This window comes from Periplaneta americana, chromosome 5 (genome assembly GCF_040183065.1).
Source record: "Periplaneta americana isolate PAMFEO1 chromosome 5, P.americana_PAMFEO1_priV1, whole genome shotgun sequence".
NCBI classification, from domain to species: domain Eukaryota; kingdom Metazoa; phylum Arthropoda; class Insecta; order Blattodea; family Blattidae; genus Periplaneta; species Periplaneta americana.
Genome location: NC_091121.1, coordinates 122,077,888 through 122,097,821, shown reverse-complemented (window position 1 = coordinate 122,097,821; position 19,934 = coordinate 122,077,888). Strand labels below are relative to the sequence as shown.

General features: G+C 38.7%; 1 protein-coding gene across 14 annotated transcripts in view; it reads right to left on the bottom strand.

Annotated features, from left to right (window-relative positions):
• Window positions 1-19,934, bottom strand: part of LOC138700126 (zinc finger protein 235-like) — a 345,990-nt gene that overhangs the window by 18,605 nt on the left and 307,451 nt on the right. For 12 of the 14 annotated variants that reach the window (XM_069826459.1, XM_069826457.1, XM_069826458.1 and 9 more), the window contains one exon: window positions 19,125-19,262. In XM_069826459.1, coding sequence (XP_069682560.1) covers window positions 19,125-19,262 — 138 coding nt within the window. Of the gene's footprint in view, window positions 1-12,443; window positions 15,074-19,124; window positions 19,263-19,934 lie in introns of those variants that run through there. The other 2 variants (XM_069826474.1, XM_069826472.1) reach the window with 2 other exon arrangements.

Genomic DNA, 19,934 nt, shown 5'->3' with positions numbered 1-19,934 from the left:
TAAGTAGTAAAATGCAAATAGAATCGGTTCCATTACCAGATATACATAACTGTTTTGATTGGTTTGCCAATGCTAAGTATTTCACTACTTTTGACCTCAATAGTGCATACTATAACATTCCCCTAGCTGAAGAATCACGTCCCTATACAGCTTTTGCTACCGACTGGAACCTATATGAATTTTGTCGGGTCCAGTTCGGTATAGCTACAGGAGCCCAAGTCCTTACACGATTATTGGATCAGATTTTTTCCAACATAAAGTATAAGTTTTTGTATCATTATTTGGATGATCTGGTTGTATATTCCGATACTTGGGAGGAGCATGTTCTCCATATCCGTGAAGTTTTACTTAGACTGCGTAAGGCAGGTCTAACTGTTAAACCAGAGAAAGTGGTTTTTGCTACGCAGGTCCTACATTTTCTAGGACATCTTGTTACCCCTGTGGGGGTTACTATTGATCCTCAACGCACCCTTTCGGTACGTCAATTTCCACCTCCTAAGAACGTTAAAGCTGTCGCTTGCTTTATTGGTATGATTAATTTTTTTCTAAAATTTATTCCTAAATTTGCGGAATTAGCGGTACCACTAAACAAGCATAGGAAAAAAGGGGTTCCTTTTACTTGGGGTGAGGAACAGGATAAAGCCTTTCGAGAGTTGAAAGAGGCTATTACTACCCCCCCCCCCCTGTTTTGGCTATAGCCGATTTTCAACACCCTTTCATTTTGCAGACCGATGCTTGCGGCAGTGCAATAGCAGCTGCTCTCATGCAAGAGACAGAAGATGGTTGCTGTCCGATTGCTTATGCATCACGTGCATTGATTGATCAGGAACGTCAATATTCAATTTATGAATTGGAGGCTTTAGCCGTGTTATTTGGAGCAGAGAAATTTTGCCTCTATTTGGAGCATGTTGAATTCCGTCTACAGACGGATAATCAAGCTCTAAGTTGGGTCCTAGCCCGTCCCCGTAAATCAGGAAGGTTAGCGCATTGGGCTTTGCGTTTATCCGCTTTTAGATTTACGGTGGAACATATTCGTGGTACCCAGAATATTATCACTGATTCGCTTTCAAGAATGTTTGAAGGTTATAAGGATGAGGAACCTTTCGTTCAGATGGTGCAGCATTCAGCACCAGTTTTGGATTCTAATCCATTATTATTTCATGATGTTCGTGAAGCACAACTTAATGATGTCGAGTTGGGAGAAATTCATGAGCGCCTTCAGCAGGGCAATGCATGTCCCCCGTATTTACTTAAACAGGGCTTGGTCTGTTTTAAAATCAAAGGTGAAGACATGCTTAAGGTCGTGATACCATCGACCTTAATTTCCGCGGTATTGAAGTATTATCATGATTCTGTCGTTGGTGGCCACTTGGGCATTTTGAAAACCTTAAGTAAAATTAGAGAGTATTTTACGTGGAAAGGTATTTTCAGAGATGTTGCTAACTATGTCAGAACGTGTAAAGTTTGTGGGTTAAGTAAACCAAGACAGAAATTGAGATATGGCAATTTAGCTTCTTCTTTAGTTGTTTGTCGATTTTGTAGGCAAGTTTCCCCGTTCTAAAAATGGGAACACTTATATTCTTACGGTGGTTGATGCCTTTTCGAAATTTTGTTGGTTGGTACCAGTTTGGGAAGCCACCACAAAGAGTGCCTTACACGTGTTAAAGGGAATTATCGCTTCTCTTGGCTGTCCCCGAATTTTGGTTACAGATAATGCCACGCAGTTTATTTCTAACGACTTTAGGAAGTTTTGCTTTAGTACAGGTATTCAGCATATCACTACGGTCCCCTATTATCCCAACCCATCCCAAGCTGAACGGGTTAATCGCAATTTACGACCAGCCTTAATAGTTCATCATTCACAGGATCATACCTCATGGGATACCCAATTGGACTGGTTACAGTTTGCGTTTAACTCTGCTCGTCATCAGTCTCATAAATTAATCCCATTTTCATTAATGATGGCTTATCCACCACAATCAACATTGAGTAATTTGTGGCTTTTTGAAGATTTGTTACCAGATTCCCCTGATCCTCAGCAATTGAAGGACCTTTAGACAATGGCTAGGAGAAATTTACGTATGAGTTATAAGGTTTCTGCCTCTCATTATGATCAAAGTCGTTATCCGGTCCTGTTTCACATTGGTGACTCGGTTTACCTACGGCATCATCCAGTCAGTAACAAAGTTACCAGATTGCGGCTAAGTTAACGCAACGTTATAAAGGACCATATCAGATTGTGACCTTGGATTCACCGGTTACTTTCAGATTACAGGATGATAAGAGTATCATAGTTCGGGCTCACGCTTCCCAGTTGAAACATATTCACTCGCCCACGGTTTGATATTAGTAACTCCCCTGGTTTGCTCCTTGCGTCACCCATCTTACGACCATCACGTATTGTTGTCCTTTTTATCCCATATGTAGAGGGGGAGAGTTTATTACTCTAGCTCATTTATCCCCAGCATAAACAATCTCTCCCCCATTCCCTACTTAGTTGTATATGCTGTGTGGTTTGGGGGGGGGGGGGTCTGTGATGTAGTTTATGCTGTGGGCAATTTTATTTTTTTATGGTGGCTGTACTGTTTTGTCTATTTTTTCTGAATCCACCCTTATCTTCTCCTCCGCTCATTGGAGGAATGATACGCATTGGCGGGCTCGGCTGGGAGACCGGGCCAACTGGCAGTCAGAGAGAGGACTCGACGGAGTTACATCAAGAGAGAAACGGGCAGTCTCCCGTCTCTGCTGACATGGTCGTCACCTCATTACATTACGTGGTTGTGGTGGCCGGGTGACCCCACTGATTTGGATAGCTACGACTTCGTCTGTGGCGTGGAAGTCAACGGTGGAACATCGTTTGGATATCATTGCTTTACAGACTAAGGGACGGCCTGTTTCATTCTTAGTAGTGCGCTGGCCAGCAATCCTAATTTTCATATTCTACACTACGAGGCATCATTAACGTCCATAAGCCCACAGGGAAGTTCTCTGACGTCACTACACCATTAATGGACATAGCGGCTCACTTTGTCATGGTGTGTTTTCCACGGATTTGAACTCTAATGCAGCTAAAGGTTGGAGACTAGAACTTTATATGACTTATTAGAGTCCGAGTCTATCCGGACTGTATTTTCAATGAGTGTTCAATTTACTCTGCGATACATTACGATTCTTACTTTCATTCCGATGGTAGATATTAGTTCTCTCTCTCTTATCCTCTCTCTAATTTATATTGTTACTAGATTTATAATTATTTGTTTTGTATTTCCATATTATCTTATCTCTCTCTACTTGTTCTGAATTAAATTGTTATAATTATGATGGCTTTTAATTAATCTTATATGTGAAAGGCAACCGAAAATACCCAAAGCTACGATCCTCTTTCCCTTCCTGAGTTTTACTCAGGCACGCTGATACAACACAGTACAAGAGCATAATGATAGTAATAGTGTAGTTGTGCAGTGTGAATTAACATTTAAGATGGTTTTTACCAAGCATGATTCGTCAAAGGGAAAAAGTGAAAGTTAAGTAGATGTCCGAGCATTCAATGAAGAATTGGAAGAACAGTTTCTGTTTACATTCGGAAATGCTTCGAAATAGATTTGTTTCATTTGTTCAGTAACAATAGCAGTGCCTAAAAAGTACAACCTGGAAAGACATTTTCAAACAAACACATGATGCATTCAACAAATCATATCCTCTTGGCTCTGCTTTAAGAACTTAATCGTATGCTAAACTTATTTGTTAAAACAGTGAAGAAATGAAAAAGTAAAGGCTTCTTACAAAATATCACTTCTTCTCACTAAGAAGAAAACTGTTCTCAGATGGTGATTTGATTAAAGAATGCATCTCTATTTTTTGAAGAAAATTCTGATGATACCAATATGAAGCGTATGGCGGAAAATATTTCCCTTTCACGAAATACAATTATGAAGCATACTCAAGAAATAGCGGGCAATATATTAAGACAAATATACTATGTAACCACTGTTTCCAGATACTTCTCATCTGCAATAGATGATACTTGCAACATGACAGATAAAGCTCAGTTACTTGTGCTTGCAAGGTACATAAACGACAATTTCGATGTGTTTCAGAAACTTTTAGAACTCTGTGAAAATTATCAAACACAATAAATGGAAGAGATATATTTGAAACAGTGAAAAATTGTGTCGAAAATTGTGATGTTGAAGGCGATAAACTTGAGTGGTCTAAACTTTAGAGCAGTTGTACAGATGGCATCCCAGCAATGTTAGGAAAGAGGAATGGCTAGGTTTTCTTGCTTGAGCAGTTCAGTTCGGAAATTGTTTTCTTATCATCATCAAGAGGCTTTGTGTGCTAAAGACATGGAGTTTCAACACGTCATTACTGCTGTTGTGTGTTGCATTAACATGATTCCATCACGCGTCCTCAATCAAAGAGAGTTTAGGGACCTTTTGGGAAATTAAATAAATTAATATGGTGAACTCTTACTTCACAACTCGGTGAGGTGGCTTTCTAATGGAGAAATACCGGGTATGGTGAAGAAGAAAGTGTTGTTTCATGACAGTGTACCTGCTGCACCTGCTCACATGTCTGCAATTGCGGTTACTAAACTACACAAACTATGGTTTTGTTGCTGCACCCCCCTACTCAGCACATCTTGCATCCTCAGACTACTTTCTTTTCCCAAAGTCAAAACTTATTTGGCTGGGAAGAAATTTTCGTCAAATGAAGATGTTATCACAGCAGAAGGCTGACCTCAAGGAATCTATGTACAAGAAGGCTATAGCAGCATTGCAGTACCAGTGGACATGCATGTAAATGTCAGAGGGGGATTGTGTTAAGAAATAAAGACTGTTTCAGAATAATCCTAATTTAATTTCTATGTCAGGCTATGAACTTTTTGAATAACTCTCGCAGAATCGAAGGATGTATTATGAAGTACTCCTATGACATCCAGAAAAACTCTGTGTCCCTGATTAATCGCTTCTTGAATGTTTGAAACAAGGTGATAAAGGGCAATCTCAGTAGATTTACCAGGTGCTGCCCTTAAAGAAGAATTCTTATTATATATCAACCAATGACTAATATAAAAGATGAAAGACTACTGTAGAGAGCGTGTGAGGTGCCCAGCAGTCAGGCATTACTCGTATGGCTGTACCTTGCATGCAGTGAAATCATAAAACTGTATCATGCACAAAATCTCCATCCCTAAACTCATATCAGATATTCAATTTATTTATCAGCCCAATATTGCATTTTAATTTCATTAAAGTGTTCATAAATATTTTCTTTTAATCTACGTTGTTATTTCACCAAATGCTTTGGTTATTCATAAAAGTCCTTCTGTTGGGGTCTTGGTAGCTCGAATGATGGTTAAAACACACGTGGACTGTAGATTTACCGTAGGCTATTGTGTTTTATTGTTTGTCGGTGTCTTGCTGCAACAGCATAGTTCCATGACACTTACAGACACTAACATATGAGGCAGAATTGCCAACCTTGAAGTCCCAAACATACCACACCTTAAATATATAACATTTAACACAAATAGAATAGAAATTACACTGAAAGTACTGACGGCCTTTGAAAACATTGCAAAATTAACATGAATTAACATTTGGCAACAAACATAATTTACTGATAGGCAGTTTGAATGTTCCATCTTTAGTTCGAATGACTGCTACCCAATTTAGTCCATCCTTTCCTGGAATCACTTCTTGAATGATGGCTAGCTTCCACTGCATAGGTGGCAGGTTGTCTTCCTTCAGGAGCACTACTGCACCTGACTCGATGTTGCCTTCCTTCGTACACCACTTAGATCACTGCTGCAAACCATTTAGGTAGTCACACGACCATCTCCTCCAGAAGTCTTGATGCATCTTCTGGATGTGTTCCCAACGAGACAGGTAATTAATTGGTGACGAGGATAAGTCTGATTCAGGATAGGACATTGAAGGAGCACCTATAAGAAAATGACCTAGACTAAGATAAGAGGAATCATCAGAATCATTTGATATGGACATGATGGGTCTGGAATTGAGAACTGCTTCAACTTAACATATTAAGGTATGCAGCTCGTCGTATGTCAAGTAGTTGGCTCCAATGATACGTCTTAGGTGGTGTTTCATGGATTTGACTCCGGCTTCCCAGAGTCCCCCGAAATGTGGAGAGTTGGGTGGAATGAAGTGCCAGTTGAATTCTTCCTTAGCAGCAAATTCTTCCAACTCCTTGGTTCCTTCTCTTGACTTCAATAATTGATGCAACTCTCGTAGTTCGTTTTTGGCTCCTACGATGTTTGTACTGTTGTCACTGTATATATTTGCATATTTCCCTCGTCTAGCTGTGAATCGTCATAAGGCAGTGATAAATGTTTCTGATGTCAAGTCTCTGACGAACTCCAAATGAATTGCCTTGGTACTAAGGCATATGAAGAATGCTATATAGCATTTAACCTTGACTTTGCTTCTTGTTGAACCATGATTTATAAAATTAGGTCCGGCATAATCCACTCCAAAATTTATGAATGGCCGAGAAGCTGTCACTTGTGGAATGGATAGCTGTCCCATAAGTTGTTTAGATATGCTGGCCTTTAGTTTGAAGCATGGTAGGCATTTATGAATAATGGGTCTTATCACACGTCGAATGTCTAAAGTCCATTATCTTTGCCTTAGAGATGCTGTTAAAAGCTATGAACCCACATGTAGTAGTCTTAAATGTTCTGCTTCTACTATCAGTCTTGTTATATTTTGCTTCGGCAGAAGGATAATTTGATGCTTATGTTCATAAGACTTAGAAGAGTTGTTCAGACTTCCGCCCACCCTGACAGTATTTTCAGAATCCAGGAACGGGTTCAGATCCTTCAGTGTACTCTTCATGGACACTGTAGAAAGAGTATTTAAATCTTTGATTTCCATCTAGTATTCTTGAAGTTGTGTTTGTTTGATGCAGGCCACCAGTGTGTACTGCAATTCTTCTTTTGTCAATGTACCAGTTCTCTTCTTTGCTTCTTTTCTACAACTGTGAACAAATCTGAGACAGTACGAGAATACCCATTGTAGTCTGTGTAGTGAAGAGAATCTGAGTGTAATAGCTCCTTGCTCTGTAATGTCATTTACACTGCTTAGTTTATTTTTTTTATTTTAGTTGGTTATTTAATGACGCTGTATCAACTACTAGGTTATTTAGCGTCGATGAGATTGGTGATAGCGAGATGATATTTGGCGAGATGAGGCCGAGGATTCGCCAGAGATTACCTTGTATTCACATTACGGTTGGGGAAAACCTCGGAAAAAACCCAACCAGGTAATCAGTCCAAGCGGGGATCGAACCCGCGCCCGAACGCAACTTCAGACCAGCAGGCAAGCGCCTTAACCGACTGAGCCACGCCAGTGGCTCACTGCTTAGTAGAGTTCGTTGTTCAGGCTGAGTTGTGAGGGCTGTTTGCAGATCGCTGCAACCACTAAGAAGATTGTGCATGTAGAAATCTCTCTGCAGAGCTCTTGAAATGAATGGGTATCTTTGTGATACTTCTTCAGCCAGCATTTGTAAGCATCGTGTGGCTTGAAATGGTGCTGATGATGTGTTCTTCATTATCTTACTAGATGTGTCAAACACCACTCTAATTTTTCGCTCTTCTCCCAAGTTATTAAAAACTGAATGATGTGGAAGGTAACAAATTTCCATGTCTTTTTCCTCTTTCTTTACATCTATTTTTCTCATGTGTCCTAACTGCTCATAGTCTGTCATGAATTTACAGTATTCTTCTTAAAGTAACAGTTGCCTTTGGAAATGTCGCTCCATCTGTTGCAATCTGTTATATGCCTTTTGAAAAGATTCTTCTAACTTCTGATGATCTGGACGTTGAGGAAGTCGTACCACAAATCTTCCAGTTTGATCTCTTGTTGTTGTTGCTACAAAATGTTTTTCACATTCTTCTTCTTCTGTTGTTCTTGTTCTTTCTGGAATATTTTCTAATTCCCGGAAATGCAAGTTGTTGTTGTAAGTAAGAAGTGATGTTACTGCGATGGTCGAAATAATCTCTGCTGTTGTTGCTTGAATCCTACAGGACAATATCCACCCTAGTTTTGTGTTGTGCATTGATAGTGAGTTGTTTACATCCACTCTTGCTTCTGGTCGCAATATTTCGAAGAATAGTTCAGCTCCTATCAGTAGATCAATCTTCCCTGGTTTGTTGAAAGTAGGATCCGCTAGTTCCATTTTAGCTGGGATGTTTTCTTTCTTGTATTTTACATAGACTGAAGGCATATTCCCCATGATCTTGGAAAGCACTGAGAACTTTGTATCAGCTGTGAACCTTCCATCTGTTGATGATAGTAATGTGTAGTTCTTAATGGTGTTCCATTAATTTCTTGTATAGGAATTCTTTCCACTGACTTGCGTAATCTCAGTCTCTGTGCTAATTCTTCCGTCATAAAATTACATTGGGAACTACCAAGAACACATCTACATTGTTGTAAGTCTCCTTGCGCATTCTTTACCATTACGATGGCTGTCGACAATAATACATGTGACCTTATTTCATTCTTGATGCTGTGACATGCTTGTTGTGTAGTCATGGAACCCTTCTGTTGTATCTCTGCTGTCTGGTTTGGATGTAGGAGTATATGGTGTTTCGCTCCACACTGTTTGCAGGTCCCGGCTCGACAATCCTTCACCAAATGTTGGCTTCGCAAACAGTTCCAACAGAGTCTGTGCTTAAGGACGCAGTTCTTTGTCTCCTGCATACTGCTGCTTGAGAAAGCTTGGCAATTGTACAGCGAATGTGATTGGTTGCAATAATAACACCTAGGTTGCGTCTTTATGAATGCTTTACTCGCTTGCTTTCCTCTATCAAACTTTACTCTGTATTCAGGTATAGGAATCGTACCCTAAGGTTTCTAATGCCTGAGATTTATGTTCAAGAAAATCCAAAAACTACTTGAGTGTTGACATGTTTCGATCTGCACAGCTTAATTCCCATTCACGCCTACTCTGAGTGTCTATTTTTCCCAGTATCAATTGTAACAATAGCATTTCATGTAATGGAACCTCTAAAGATAGCGCTTCTAACGGAATCTTTACTTGACTCACTAATGACCGTAAATCTCCATGTGACTCCTTGCTTACTGTTGGAAGTGACAAGATTGCCATCGCATGTTTTGACGCAATAAGTTTTTCATTATTATATCTCCGATAAACCATGTCCCAAGTAATTCTAAAATTTGCATCACATATTGTCAGATTAGTTTGTGGTTCTCCCTTTAGTGCAGATAGTAAATAATGCATTTTTTGAGCTTCTGCTAAATCACTTCTTTTTACTATTAGACTACTAAACGTATCCCTAAAGTTGAGCCATGTGCTATAATCTGCATTGAAACTAGACAGACTGATGATTAGCAACTTTATTTTCCCTTCAACTGTGGGCTGATTACTCTTCTGTGCAACATTACTTCTGTTGTCTATTATTCTTTAAAAACTAGCCTTTACCCTGTCATACCGCTCTTCAAATTCTATCCTGTCCTCTGAATGTACTTTGTCTCCTATCATTTCTAATTGACCTTGACTTTCTTCATATGTCAATAGTATGCTGTCTAGTCTTTCATATTTTACCTTGATCAAACTCGGTTCTGTTACTTTACCAACCCTTCCAAGAAATGTTTCAAGTTTGGTTAAACTGGCCTTGGCTAAGCCTCTATGCTGAATAAGTACCTTTGAATCACTCATCTTGTAATTTATTTTCCTACCTTGTTGATAACAATAGTTCGAATTTCACTGCAGAGCTGATTGATAGAAATACTGGATTCTCAGCTTTTCCTTAACCGACAACAAAACCTTGAGGTTAGTTGAACATCTGCTAGATGGAAGTACTAGATTACTGAATTGCAATAACTACTGAAGCTTTCCTGGCAACGTGATAATTCGAAATTTTCTCGGGCTTCCAGCCAGGTCATAAGTTGGTGATCCACCGACGTTTCGAGGATGTTCATCTTCCTCATCTTCAGGGTTAAGTGATATCTGAGGGTACCTAGCTCCTTAATTTATAGTGCCAGAGGGAGTCAGCCGAGGAGCTGTGAGCCGATTGGCTGTTATTAGTGCGGACCACGGCGAGAACGTTAGGTACCCTCAGATATCACTTAACCCTGAAGATGAGGAAGATGAACATCCTCGAAACGTCGGTGGATCACCAACTTATGACCTGGCTGGAAGCCCGAGAAAATTTCGAATTACTGAATTGCAGCCTCCTACCTTGAAGTTGACAGAAATTCCGCTAGATGGAAATACTGGATTGCAGCTTTGGTAGTCTCCTACCTTACCGATCACTATTGCTAGAAGTTGACAGGAAAACCGCTAGATGACTCTCAGGCAGAACTTGCCTTTTCTTGTACAATTCACAGCATTCATCCTTGGCCATTTTGATTTCGCCAAACTGCACTTTTATATTTCACTGTTTTTTGCACTGTTACCTTTTCCAAAGTCACTAATACTTATCTGGGTCGCAAGGGCCAATGTTGGGGCCTTGGTAGCTCGATTGATGGTTAAAACACACGTGGACTGTAGATTTAATGTATTTTATTGTTTGTCGGCCTCTTACTGCAAGAGCATACTTCCATGACACTTACAGACGCCAACATATGAGGCAGAGTTGCCAATCTTGAAGTCCCAAACACCTTCTCTAATCATGTTGAAGTTATTCGTAAGAGTAATATTGTGCTGAATATCATGAAAGTGTTCATAAACATTGTTTCAATCTCATTATAGTTAAGTGTAGCTCATATTTTATATAAAAAAATCGCAGAAAAGGAAACTTACTCATACTATAAAAGAACCGAAAGATTCGCAGGCATACCAGTCAACTTGATATGCCAATACAATGTTTTTAACTATAATGTATTAACAATACATTCTAATGACGTATGTATATGGTAATGTATTGAATAATAAATCAATCAATCCACTGAACACACCTTCAAAATCTACAGAAAACACACACATACACAACACATCCAATCACCCAACATAACACAATCATGCCGAATTTCGAGCTATGGTACTCAACATACCAATGAGCCAGCAAGATTACAAAGAATAAATAAATACCATCAAATACATAGCACAAGAAAATGGATACAACCCCAACATAATAAAAAAAGACAAAATATAATTACAAGAAACATAGAAACACAGAAACACAAGAACACAAAAAATACATCACACTAACGTACGAAAACAAAAACACAAAGAAGCACGCATCTTCATTCAGGAAATTAAACTACAGCATCGTATATAGAACACAAAACACTACAAAAGCATCTCAACACACAAACACAAACAAACAAATACAACCTAACAAGTGTATACAAATTCATATGCAATATCTGCAACAGCTTCTATATCAGACAGAGAGGCAGATCATTTCAAACACGTTACAAAGAACACAGCATAGCCATAATCAAATCACACAACACTTTCACATATGCAGAACACATAACAAACACCAACCACACCTACAGCAACATAGACACAGACATGGAAATTGTACATATCCAACCGAAAATCAGAAACTAAACATACTAGAACAATATGAAATATATTAGCGTGACTGGCCGCAAAACAAGGTGGCCAGAATTTGATTCACGGTCGGGGCAAGTTATCTGGTTGAGGTTTTTCCTGGGTTTCCCCTCAACCCATTATGAGCAAATTCTGGGTAACCCTGAACTCATTTCACCAGAATTATCACCTTCATCTCATTCAGATGCTAAATAACCTAAGATATTAATAAAGCGTCGTAAAATAACCCACTAAAATTAAAAAAAAAAAAAAAACAAACACAAAAAAGCGAAATGTAAGGCATACAAAACCACACTCACAACAAATCCTCAACACAACTAAATTTCAGAATACACACAATATTTGACTTCACACTTCACAACACAAACGCATCCCCCAACAAAACAAATGAGAAACTGGAAGACACAAAGACCTCACTAGTTTCTGAAGATGGCTGTCCTAAGCTAAAACTAGTCAACTAGGTATTTATAAACTTAGTTCAATATTAACACGTGAATGTGATCACCATAAATTATATTCCTCAGTAAATTCTTGTTGACAGAATACAGTAATAAGAAAACTTCATTTTGAAGACTTGGAAAAGGAATTCCTAAAAGTATGTTCTGTTATGATGACATAACTTCTTAGATGACAAATCGAACTGACACCCTGACAGACTTACGACATGAGCATGGCTGTCTTGGGATGGGGCAAGAAAGCAAAGGTGGGAGGGATAGAATACTAAGAATTCAGAGTTACCAAATTTTGTATTGATACAGGAGCAGAGCTACATTATTATTATATTTATTATTATTAGTATTATTATTGTTATTGTTATTATTATTATTATTATTATTATTATTATTATTATTATTATTATTATTATTATTATTATTATTATTATAGCCACTTACAGATTTAATACCCTATTCTCTTTACCGGAATGACGCAGATTGGCAAGATCAACAGCAACAACACCTCTTGGAAGATGGGCACAACTTGAGATTGGGAAAAGAACCCATATTCACAAGATGATCGTATATTATATAACAAACAATAAAGTTTACAGGAGATTCCAGGTTCATTCTGAAACAATTTCTTGCACACCAGAGATTACACTACAAAGTGAATTGCCACTGTCATTGCTGCAGTCACCCTTGTTCGATTTGTTATCTGTATCACTGTTGCTATCACTGCTGCAATTACCCCCATTTTATTCGCTATCTGTATCACTGTTGTTGTCATTGCTGCAGTCACCCTCATTCGATTTGCTATCTGTATCACTGTTGTTGTCACTGCTGCAGTCACGTTAGTGCGATTTGCTATCTGTATCACTGTTGCTGTTATTGCTGCAATCACCCTCTTTCGATTAGCTATCCATATCACTGTTTCTGTCATTGCTGTAGTCACCCCCGTTCGATTTGATATCTGTATCACTGTTGCCGGCATTGCTGCAGCCACCCTAGTTTCATTTTCTATCCATATCACTATTGCCGTCACTGCTGCAGTCACTTTTGTTGGATTTGCTATCCATATCACTGTTGCTGTCATTGCTGCAGTCATCCTCGTTCGATTCACTATCCATATCACTGTTGCTGTCACTGCTGCAGTGACCCCTCCTTCGATTTGCTATCCATATCACTGCTGCTGTCACTGCTGCAGTCACCCTCCTTCGATTTTCTACACATATCATTGTTACTGTCACTGCTGCAGTCACTTTTGTTGGATTTGCTATCCATATCACTGTTGCTGTCATTGCTGCAGTCATCCTCGTTCGATTCACTATCCATATCACTGTTGCTGTCACTGCTGCAGTGACCCCTCCTTCGATTTGCTATCCATATCACTGCTGCTGTCACTGCTGCAGTCACCCTCCTTCGATTTTCTACACATATCATTGTTACTGTCACTGCTGCAGTCACCCTCCTTCGATTTGCTATCCATATAACTGTTGTTGCCACTGCTGCAGTTAGCCTAGTTTGATTTGCTATCCATTTCACTGTTGCTGTTAATGCTGCAGTCACCCTCCTTTGATTTGCCATCCATATTACTGTTGCTGTCATTGCTGCAGTCTCCCTAGTTCGATTTGCTATTTGTATCACTATTGCTGTCATTGCTGCAGTCAACCCAGTTCGATTTGCTAGCCATATCACTGTTGCTGTCACTGCTGCAGTAAACGTCATTTGATTTGCTATCCATATCATTGTTGCTGTCACTGCTGCAGTCATCCTCGTTCGATTCACTATCCATATCACTGTTGCTGTCACTGCTGCAGTCACCTTTCTTTAATTTGCTATCCATATAACTGTTGTTGTCATTGCTGTAGTCACCTTTGTTCTATTCGATATCCATATAACTGTTGTTGTCACTGCTGCAGTCAGCCTAGTTTCATTTGCTATCCATATCACTGTTGCTGTCACTGCTGCAGTCACCCTTCTTCGATTTGCTAACCATATAACTGTTGTTGTCAATGATGTAGTCACCTTTGTTCGATTCGATATTCATAACACTGTTGCTGTCACTGCTGCAGTCACTGTCACTCGACTTGCTACCCATATCACTGTTGCTGTCACTGCTGCAGTCTTCCTAGTTCGATTCGCTATCCATATCACTGTTGCTGTTACAACTGTAGTCACCCTAGTTCGATTTTCACTGTCGCTGTCATTGCTGCTGTCACCTAGTTCCATTTGCTATCCATATTATTGTTGCTGTCATTGCTGCAGTCACCCTGGTTCAATTTGCTATCCATATCACTGTTGCTGTCACTCCTGCAGTTATCCTACTTCGATTGGCTATCCATATCACTGTTACTGTCATTGCTGCTGTCACACTGGTTCGATTTGCTATGCATATCACTGCTGCTGTCACTGTTGCAGTCACCCTCATTTGATTCGCTATCCATTTCACTGTTGCTGTCATTACTAGAGCCACCCTAGTTCGATTTGCTATACATATGACTGTTGCTGTTACTGCTGTAGTCACCCTCATTCGAGTTGCTATCCTTATCACTGTTGTCACTGCTGCAGCCACCCTCGTTAGATTCGCTATCTCTGTCACTGTTGCTGTCATTGATACAGTCGATTTGCTATCTATACCACTGTTGCTGTCATTGCTGTGGTCACCTTAGTTCGATTTGCTATCCATATCACTGTTGCTATCATTACTGCTGTCACCGTCGTTCGATTTACTACCCATATTACTGTTATTGTCATTGCCACAGTCACTCTAGTTCGATTTGATACCTGTATCATTGTTGCTGTCACTGGTGCAGTTACCCTCGTTGGATTTGCTATCCATATCACTGTTGTTGTCACTCCTGCAGTCACTGTCGTTCGATTTGCTACCTGTATCACTGTTGCTGTCACTGTTGCAGTCGTCACTCTCGTTCAATTTGCTACCTGTATCACCATGCGTGGGCGACTGATCATGCAGAGTTAGTTTGTTTATCCTTCAGCCCATGATGAATCTATTTCATGTGCTATCGAAGAGAGTAGGTAACCCATTTTGCTTCCGCTTATTTCGTTGCATCAGTGGTGGGCATCTTTTAAACATAATACTGAGTTTAATATATTGCTACGTAACTAATTATCTATTTCTATTGTTAGTAAGAAACATTGTACAAACATGTGTAAACGTCCCAAACATCACTTTAACATCAGTCACTCATAATTTGTAATCCATAGCAATTATTTTTCTTGCAGTATGTGACATTAAAATCTTTCCAACTTTTCTGACGATACTATTACTCCTTGCTTAACAGCAAATGAGCATATACACTATGTAGGTGTAAAATTTTCTGACGTTTTATATATTTGAATCCATAACCTTTTCAAATGTAAATCTTTTTATCTTTTAAATGTGTTTTTCAAATCATATATAATACGTTTTGTCAAACCTGGCAACCTTTTCATAAAGGAAGCTTAATTAATTAAAATCGTATCAACTTACAAAATATAATATTGAATCATTGTTCCATAGATTAATTTGAAAGTTTAATGTCAATCTTCACAGCAAACCCGAAATAATGACGTATAAATAAACATTTTACAAACAATTGCAACACAATTAATTTACACTTTTACTATGTGTATCCATACATGGAGATGATCTGGAAGACTTCTGACAATTTTTTCTCTTAACTAGTGTATTAATATCTGGTTTTAAACCTGATGAACATGATCACAAAACTGAAACTAGCTCGAACTGCACACTGTACCTTTTACTGAACAGAAGCTTCAGTCTCAGGTTTATTTGTACCTTTTAGTTCTGTTAGGAGTTGGAGACCTGCAGTTCCTATTTAAACAAAGAATGAATTGAGGTCACAAAATAATAAATTAATGTGGACGTCAATAAGGCAATAACGTAAAGGAAAATTAAACGATAATAACTGAAATGGCATGTATACCATACTTTTCTGTGTGACGAGAAGTGAAATGCCTCTTTACATTGAAGTGAGAAATATAATTACTACTTTTTCCACAAATTAAACAGTCTTTCCCTCATGAAGTGCACGAAAGTATTCGTCTTCCTATTCCTGATGGTAGTAATTTCCAGAGGAGGAGCCACTTTTACGGTGAAGATTACAGAAGTATTATTTCGAGTTACCTGTCATCCTACTTTCTCCGAACTGCCACAGACGTATCACAAGCAGTGTTTATGTTAATTTTCTACCTTCCCCTACCAAGCAGACTGGTGCGGAGTGAATGAAAATAGTGACGTCATCTCTCATCGAGAGACAGTCGCCAATCCATGTGTATCACTGTTGCTGTCACTGCTGCAGTCATCCTAGTTCAATTTGCTATCTGTATTACTGTTGCTGTCATTGATGCAGTCACCCTCATTCGATTCACTACCCATATCACTGTTGCTATCACTGCTGTTGTCACCCTCGATTTGCTACCCATATCACTGTTGCTATCATTGTAACCCTCGTTCGATTCGCTATCTGTATTCCTGTTGCTGTCATTTATGCAGTCACCCTCGTTCGACTCGCTATCTGTATTACTGTTGCTGTCATTGCTACAGTCACCCTACTTCAATACGATATCAGTATCACTGTTGCTGTCATTGCTACAGTCACCCTAGTTCAATTCGATATTTGTATCACTGTTGCTGTAATTGTTGCAGTCACCCTCGTTCAATTCGTTATCTGTATCACTGTTGCTGTCACTGCTGCAGTCACCCTCGTTCGATTTGCTATCCATATCACTGTTGCTATCACTGCCAACTTGTATAATTAGTTCATCCATTTCTTCGAGCAGCCAATATTCGTCTCGTACTTTATCGACACGTTGACACTGCTTTGCCAGTCATTAGGTGTGAGTTTCTCAAATGCCTCTCTTCGTGTGATTGTCTAAAATGCCTCTCTTGGTGTTCACTCAATGTTTGCAGACAGTGATTAACGTTTTTATCTGCAACCCTTCTCTTGATGACACTCCAAATATATTCAATGGGATTTAAGTCACAGTGGCAAGACGATAATATTACCACTGTGTGAGCCATGGCTTTCAAATAGTCATCTATAGCATATACAAGCTTTGGTTTATTCACCTTCATTAAGTTCAATAGCTCACATTGTCGGAAATCTGCTTAAAAATCTATTTTATTTTCAGTTAAGCCATCTCAATTTCATATTTCCTACTGGCTGATATGAGAGGTTTATTTATTTGGATGCTGTGGTACGGGGCATTATACATTACAATAATGCAGTTCTGTGGAATGTTCGGTACCAACTGAGTTTTAATCCAGTTGGTGAAGTTTGTACTGTTCATATCATTGTGGTATTCTCTCGACTTGATTTTAGACTTGAACATGCAGAGTGCTCCAGACACCAACTCTCTCTCACTACCTGCGTGAACAGTAATCAGTCTCAGACCTACACTGTCTTTGGTCAGAACTCCATCTATTGTATTATCCTGCTAGTACTTCTTAACAGTGTATGATGAATAGATATGTCTCATCTAAAAATATTACATGCCTATTGTTTTTATCTAGTTTTTCATTCGCCTGTAAAGTTCTTAGGTACTGTGATCTCTTAAAAATGATGTCATTCAGTCCATTGGCATTTTTATTTTATTCTGACACTTTTAAAGTTTAAATCGAATAGAATGCAACACACTTCTGAGATACTCGCGACTACCTTTATAACCTATTTCATCTTGCAGTGCAGCACGTAGTTTCTTTAATGAAGGTACTTAATTTTTTAGTTTAGAGCACTCTTGCATTTTTCTCCTTATAATGCACCTATTCATGTCATGCAATATGATTTTTTGCTCACTTTTCTGTTTTTACCCAGTGTGAATAACTTGGTTTGGTTACTGTCGGCTACTTTCATTTCTCTTCTAATTTTTTTTTTATGACTGATTTCCATTTTCCTGTTGCTGTTGCAGCTCGTTTAGTTACTTGACACAGTGGCAAATTAAATGAATTACTGTTCTTTTCAGCATCAAAAAACTCAATTACCTTGGCAACAATATTTTTTCCTTCACTATGAAAAACTTTATTCTTGCCTGTCTCTCTAGTGTAAATTAAACACTGTAGCTTATGAACCTTTATATTATCACGGACACAACACAACTCACAATCAGCTAAACTGAACTCGGCAATGTTGTGATTGCAGCTGTATTGTACTTGCTGGTCCACTTACAGTTAGTCATACCTGTTAACAAAAGCATTAAGAGGTTGAGTAGTTGCCTGCAATGTTAGCACAATGGAACCTTTCTAGTTGACAGTCAAGGCAGAAATAAAGAATCCACAATTGTGCTAATACCAGAGGGTGTTTTTTTTTTTTCTATTGGCTGCAATGCCTACACACACTCTCTTAGATATTTACAGAAGAATGGTGACTGAAGGACGCAGGGCGAGGAAGAGAAAAGAAAGAATGAGAGAGATATCAGAAGTTGGTGTATTTTGCGGGTTTCACTTGAAGTTGTCAAGTTATAGCTTGAGTATGATATTCGTTTCTCTTATCTTCAGAATAATTACCTGAACCTAACATTATCGAATGGAATCCTAAGAACAGTATATTGCATTTACAGTTGATTCAGTTACATTATTAGAATTATTAACAGATCTTAAAACTTTCGAGATATTACATTAAAAACAAAACTGTCTCTCCTCATACAACACATCTGCTCATATACCTGAGTGCCTTGTCCCTTTAAACTTAGTAGTTTTCAAATTTTAAAGTGAATATCTTATCACAGTGTAACTGTGGAATAAGTAACAACTGAGTAACAGTGTGGTGAAGTGTTATGAGCTTTATTAGGAACTGCCATATAAAGATGGTCTTTTTTACTAACAATACACAACAAAAAGATCATAGCTATGGTACATGCACTCTGTATTTACCCCAGTTCATGTGTAAAAGTAACAGTTTGCATTTCTGCAGAAGACAGGGATATAATGAGAAAAGTATTATATGGGGCCATCTGGAGATTATATCTATGGAAGAAATAACTAATGACTGTAGTACAGTGAGAGTGTTAATGGCTCTCATATACTAAATAGCACTGCAGGGGAAATCTATAGAGATAAGACTGTAACAAACAGCAATACGAGTTAAAAACTGGAAGGAGAGCCAGTGTACTTACCCCAGGTTCATACTTCACCATGACAGACTTAATTGGCACTGCTGTTTCTTCCAAATTCATCTCTGATGTCAGATTATAGCTGTGGTCCTCGGATTCTGCCTTAATCTCAGTCCAGTGCAGATCCAGTATATTCTCCTCCTGGAGAATACAGACATTGTAAATGGATAATTTATAATTGCTGTTTTGAAAATAATTTCACATGTTATTTATTTAAACCAGTGCTCTAGACTACTGGCATATTTGCCATTAATCGATGGTTTTTGCAATACAGTTGTGCATTCGTTTAATTTCGGAATTTCTAAAGTGCACAACATTCCCGAAGGTGGTCCCAATTCATGAACACAGTGCACAGTTCGGTGAGTTGATGATATTAATGTGATAGTGTTCATTTCCTGTTGCTAGGCAAACTGTCACTACGGTTTTGCTTGTGCTTCTGGTATAAAATTTTCGTTTACATAATTTCACATGTTAGAGACTGCAATCTAACATTAGATGTCAAACCCACTACTGACAGCATAGGCGAGAATTGAAAATGGAAGTTAGAATGAGGAGACATACACACACACACACATACGCACAGGAGAGTGGATTATATATTCAATCTCACCATTTGATTTGATAAATATAATGACCAACTTGAGGAAGTGCATGAAGAAAAGAAGAAAATATATATGCTAACAATTCCATATTTCAAGGACAAATACGCTTTGGAGGATATAGAAATAATTAGTCTAGTGGTTGGCACCAGCGGAACTATCTCCAACCACTTCATCACCACCTGGATCAGGTTTGGTCTGAAGAAGGTGAAGA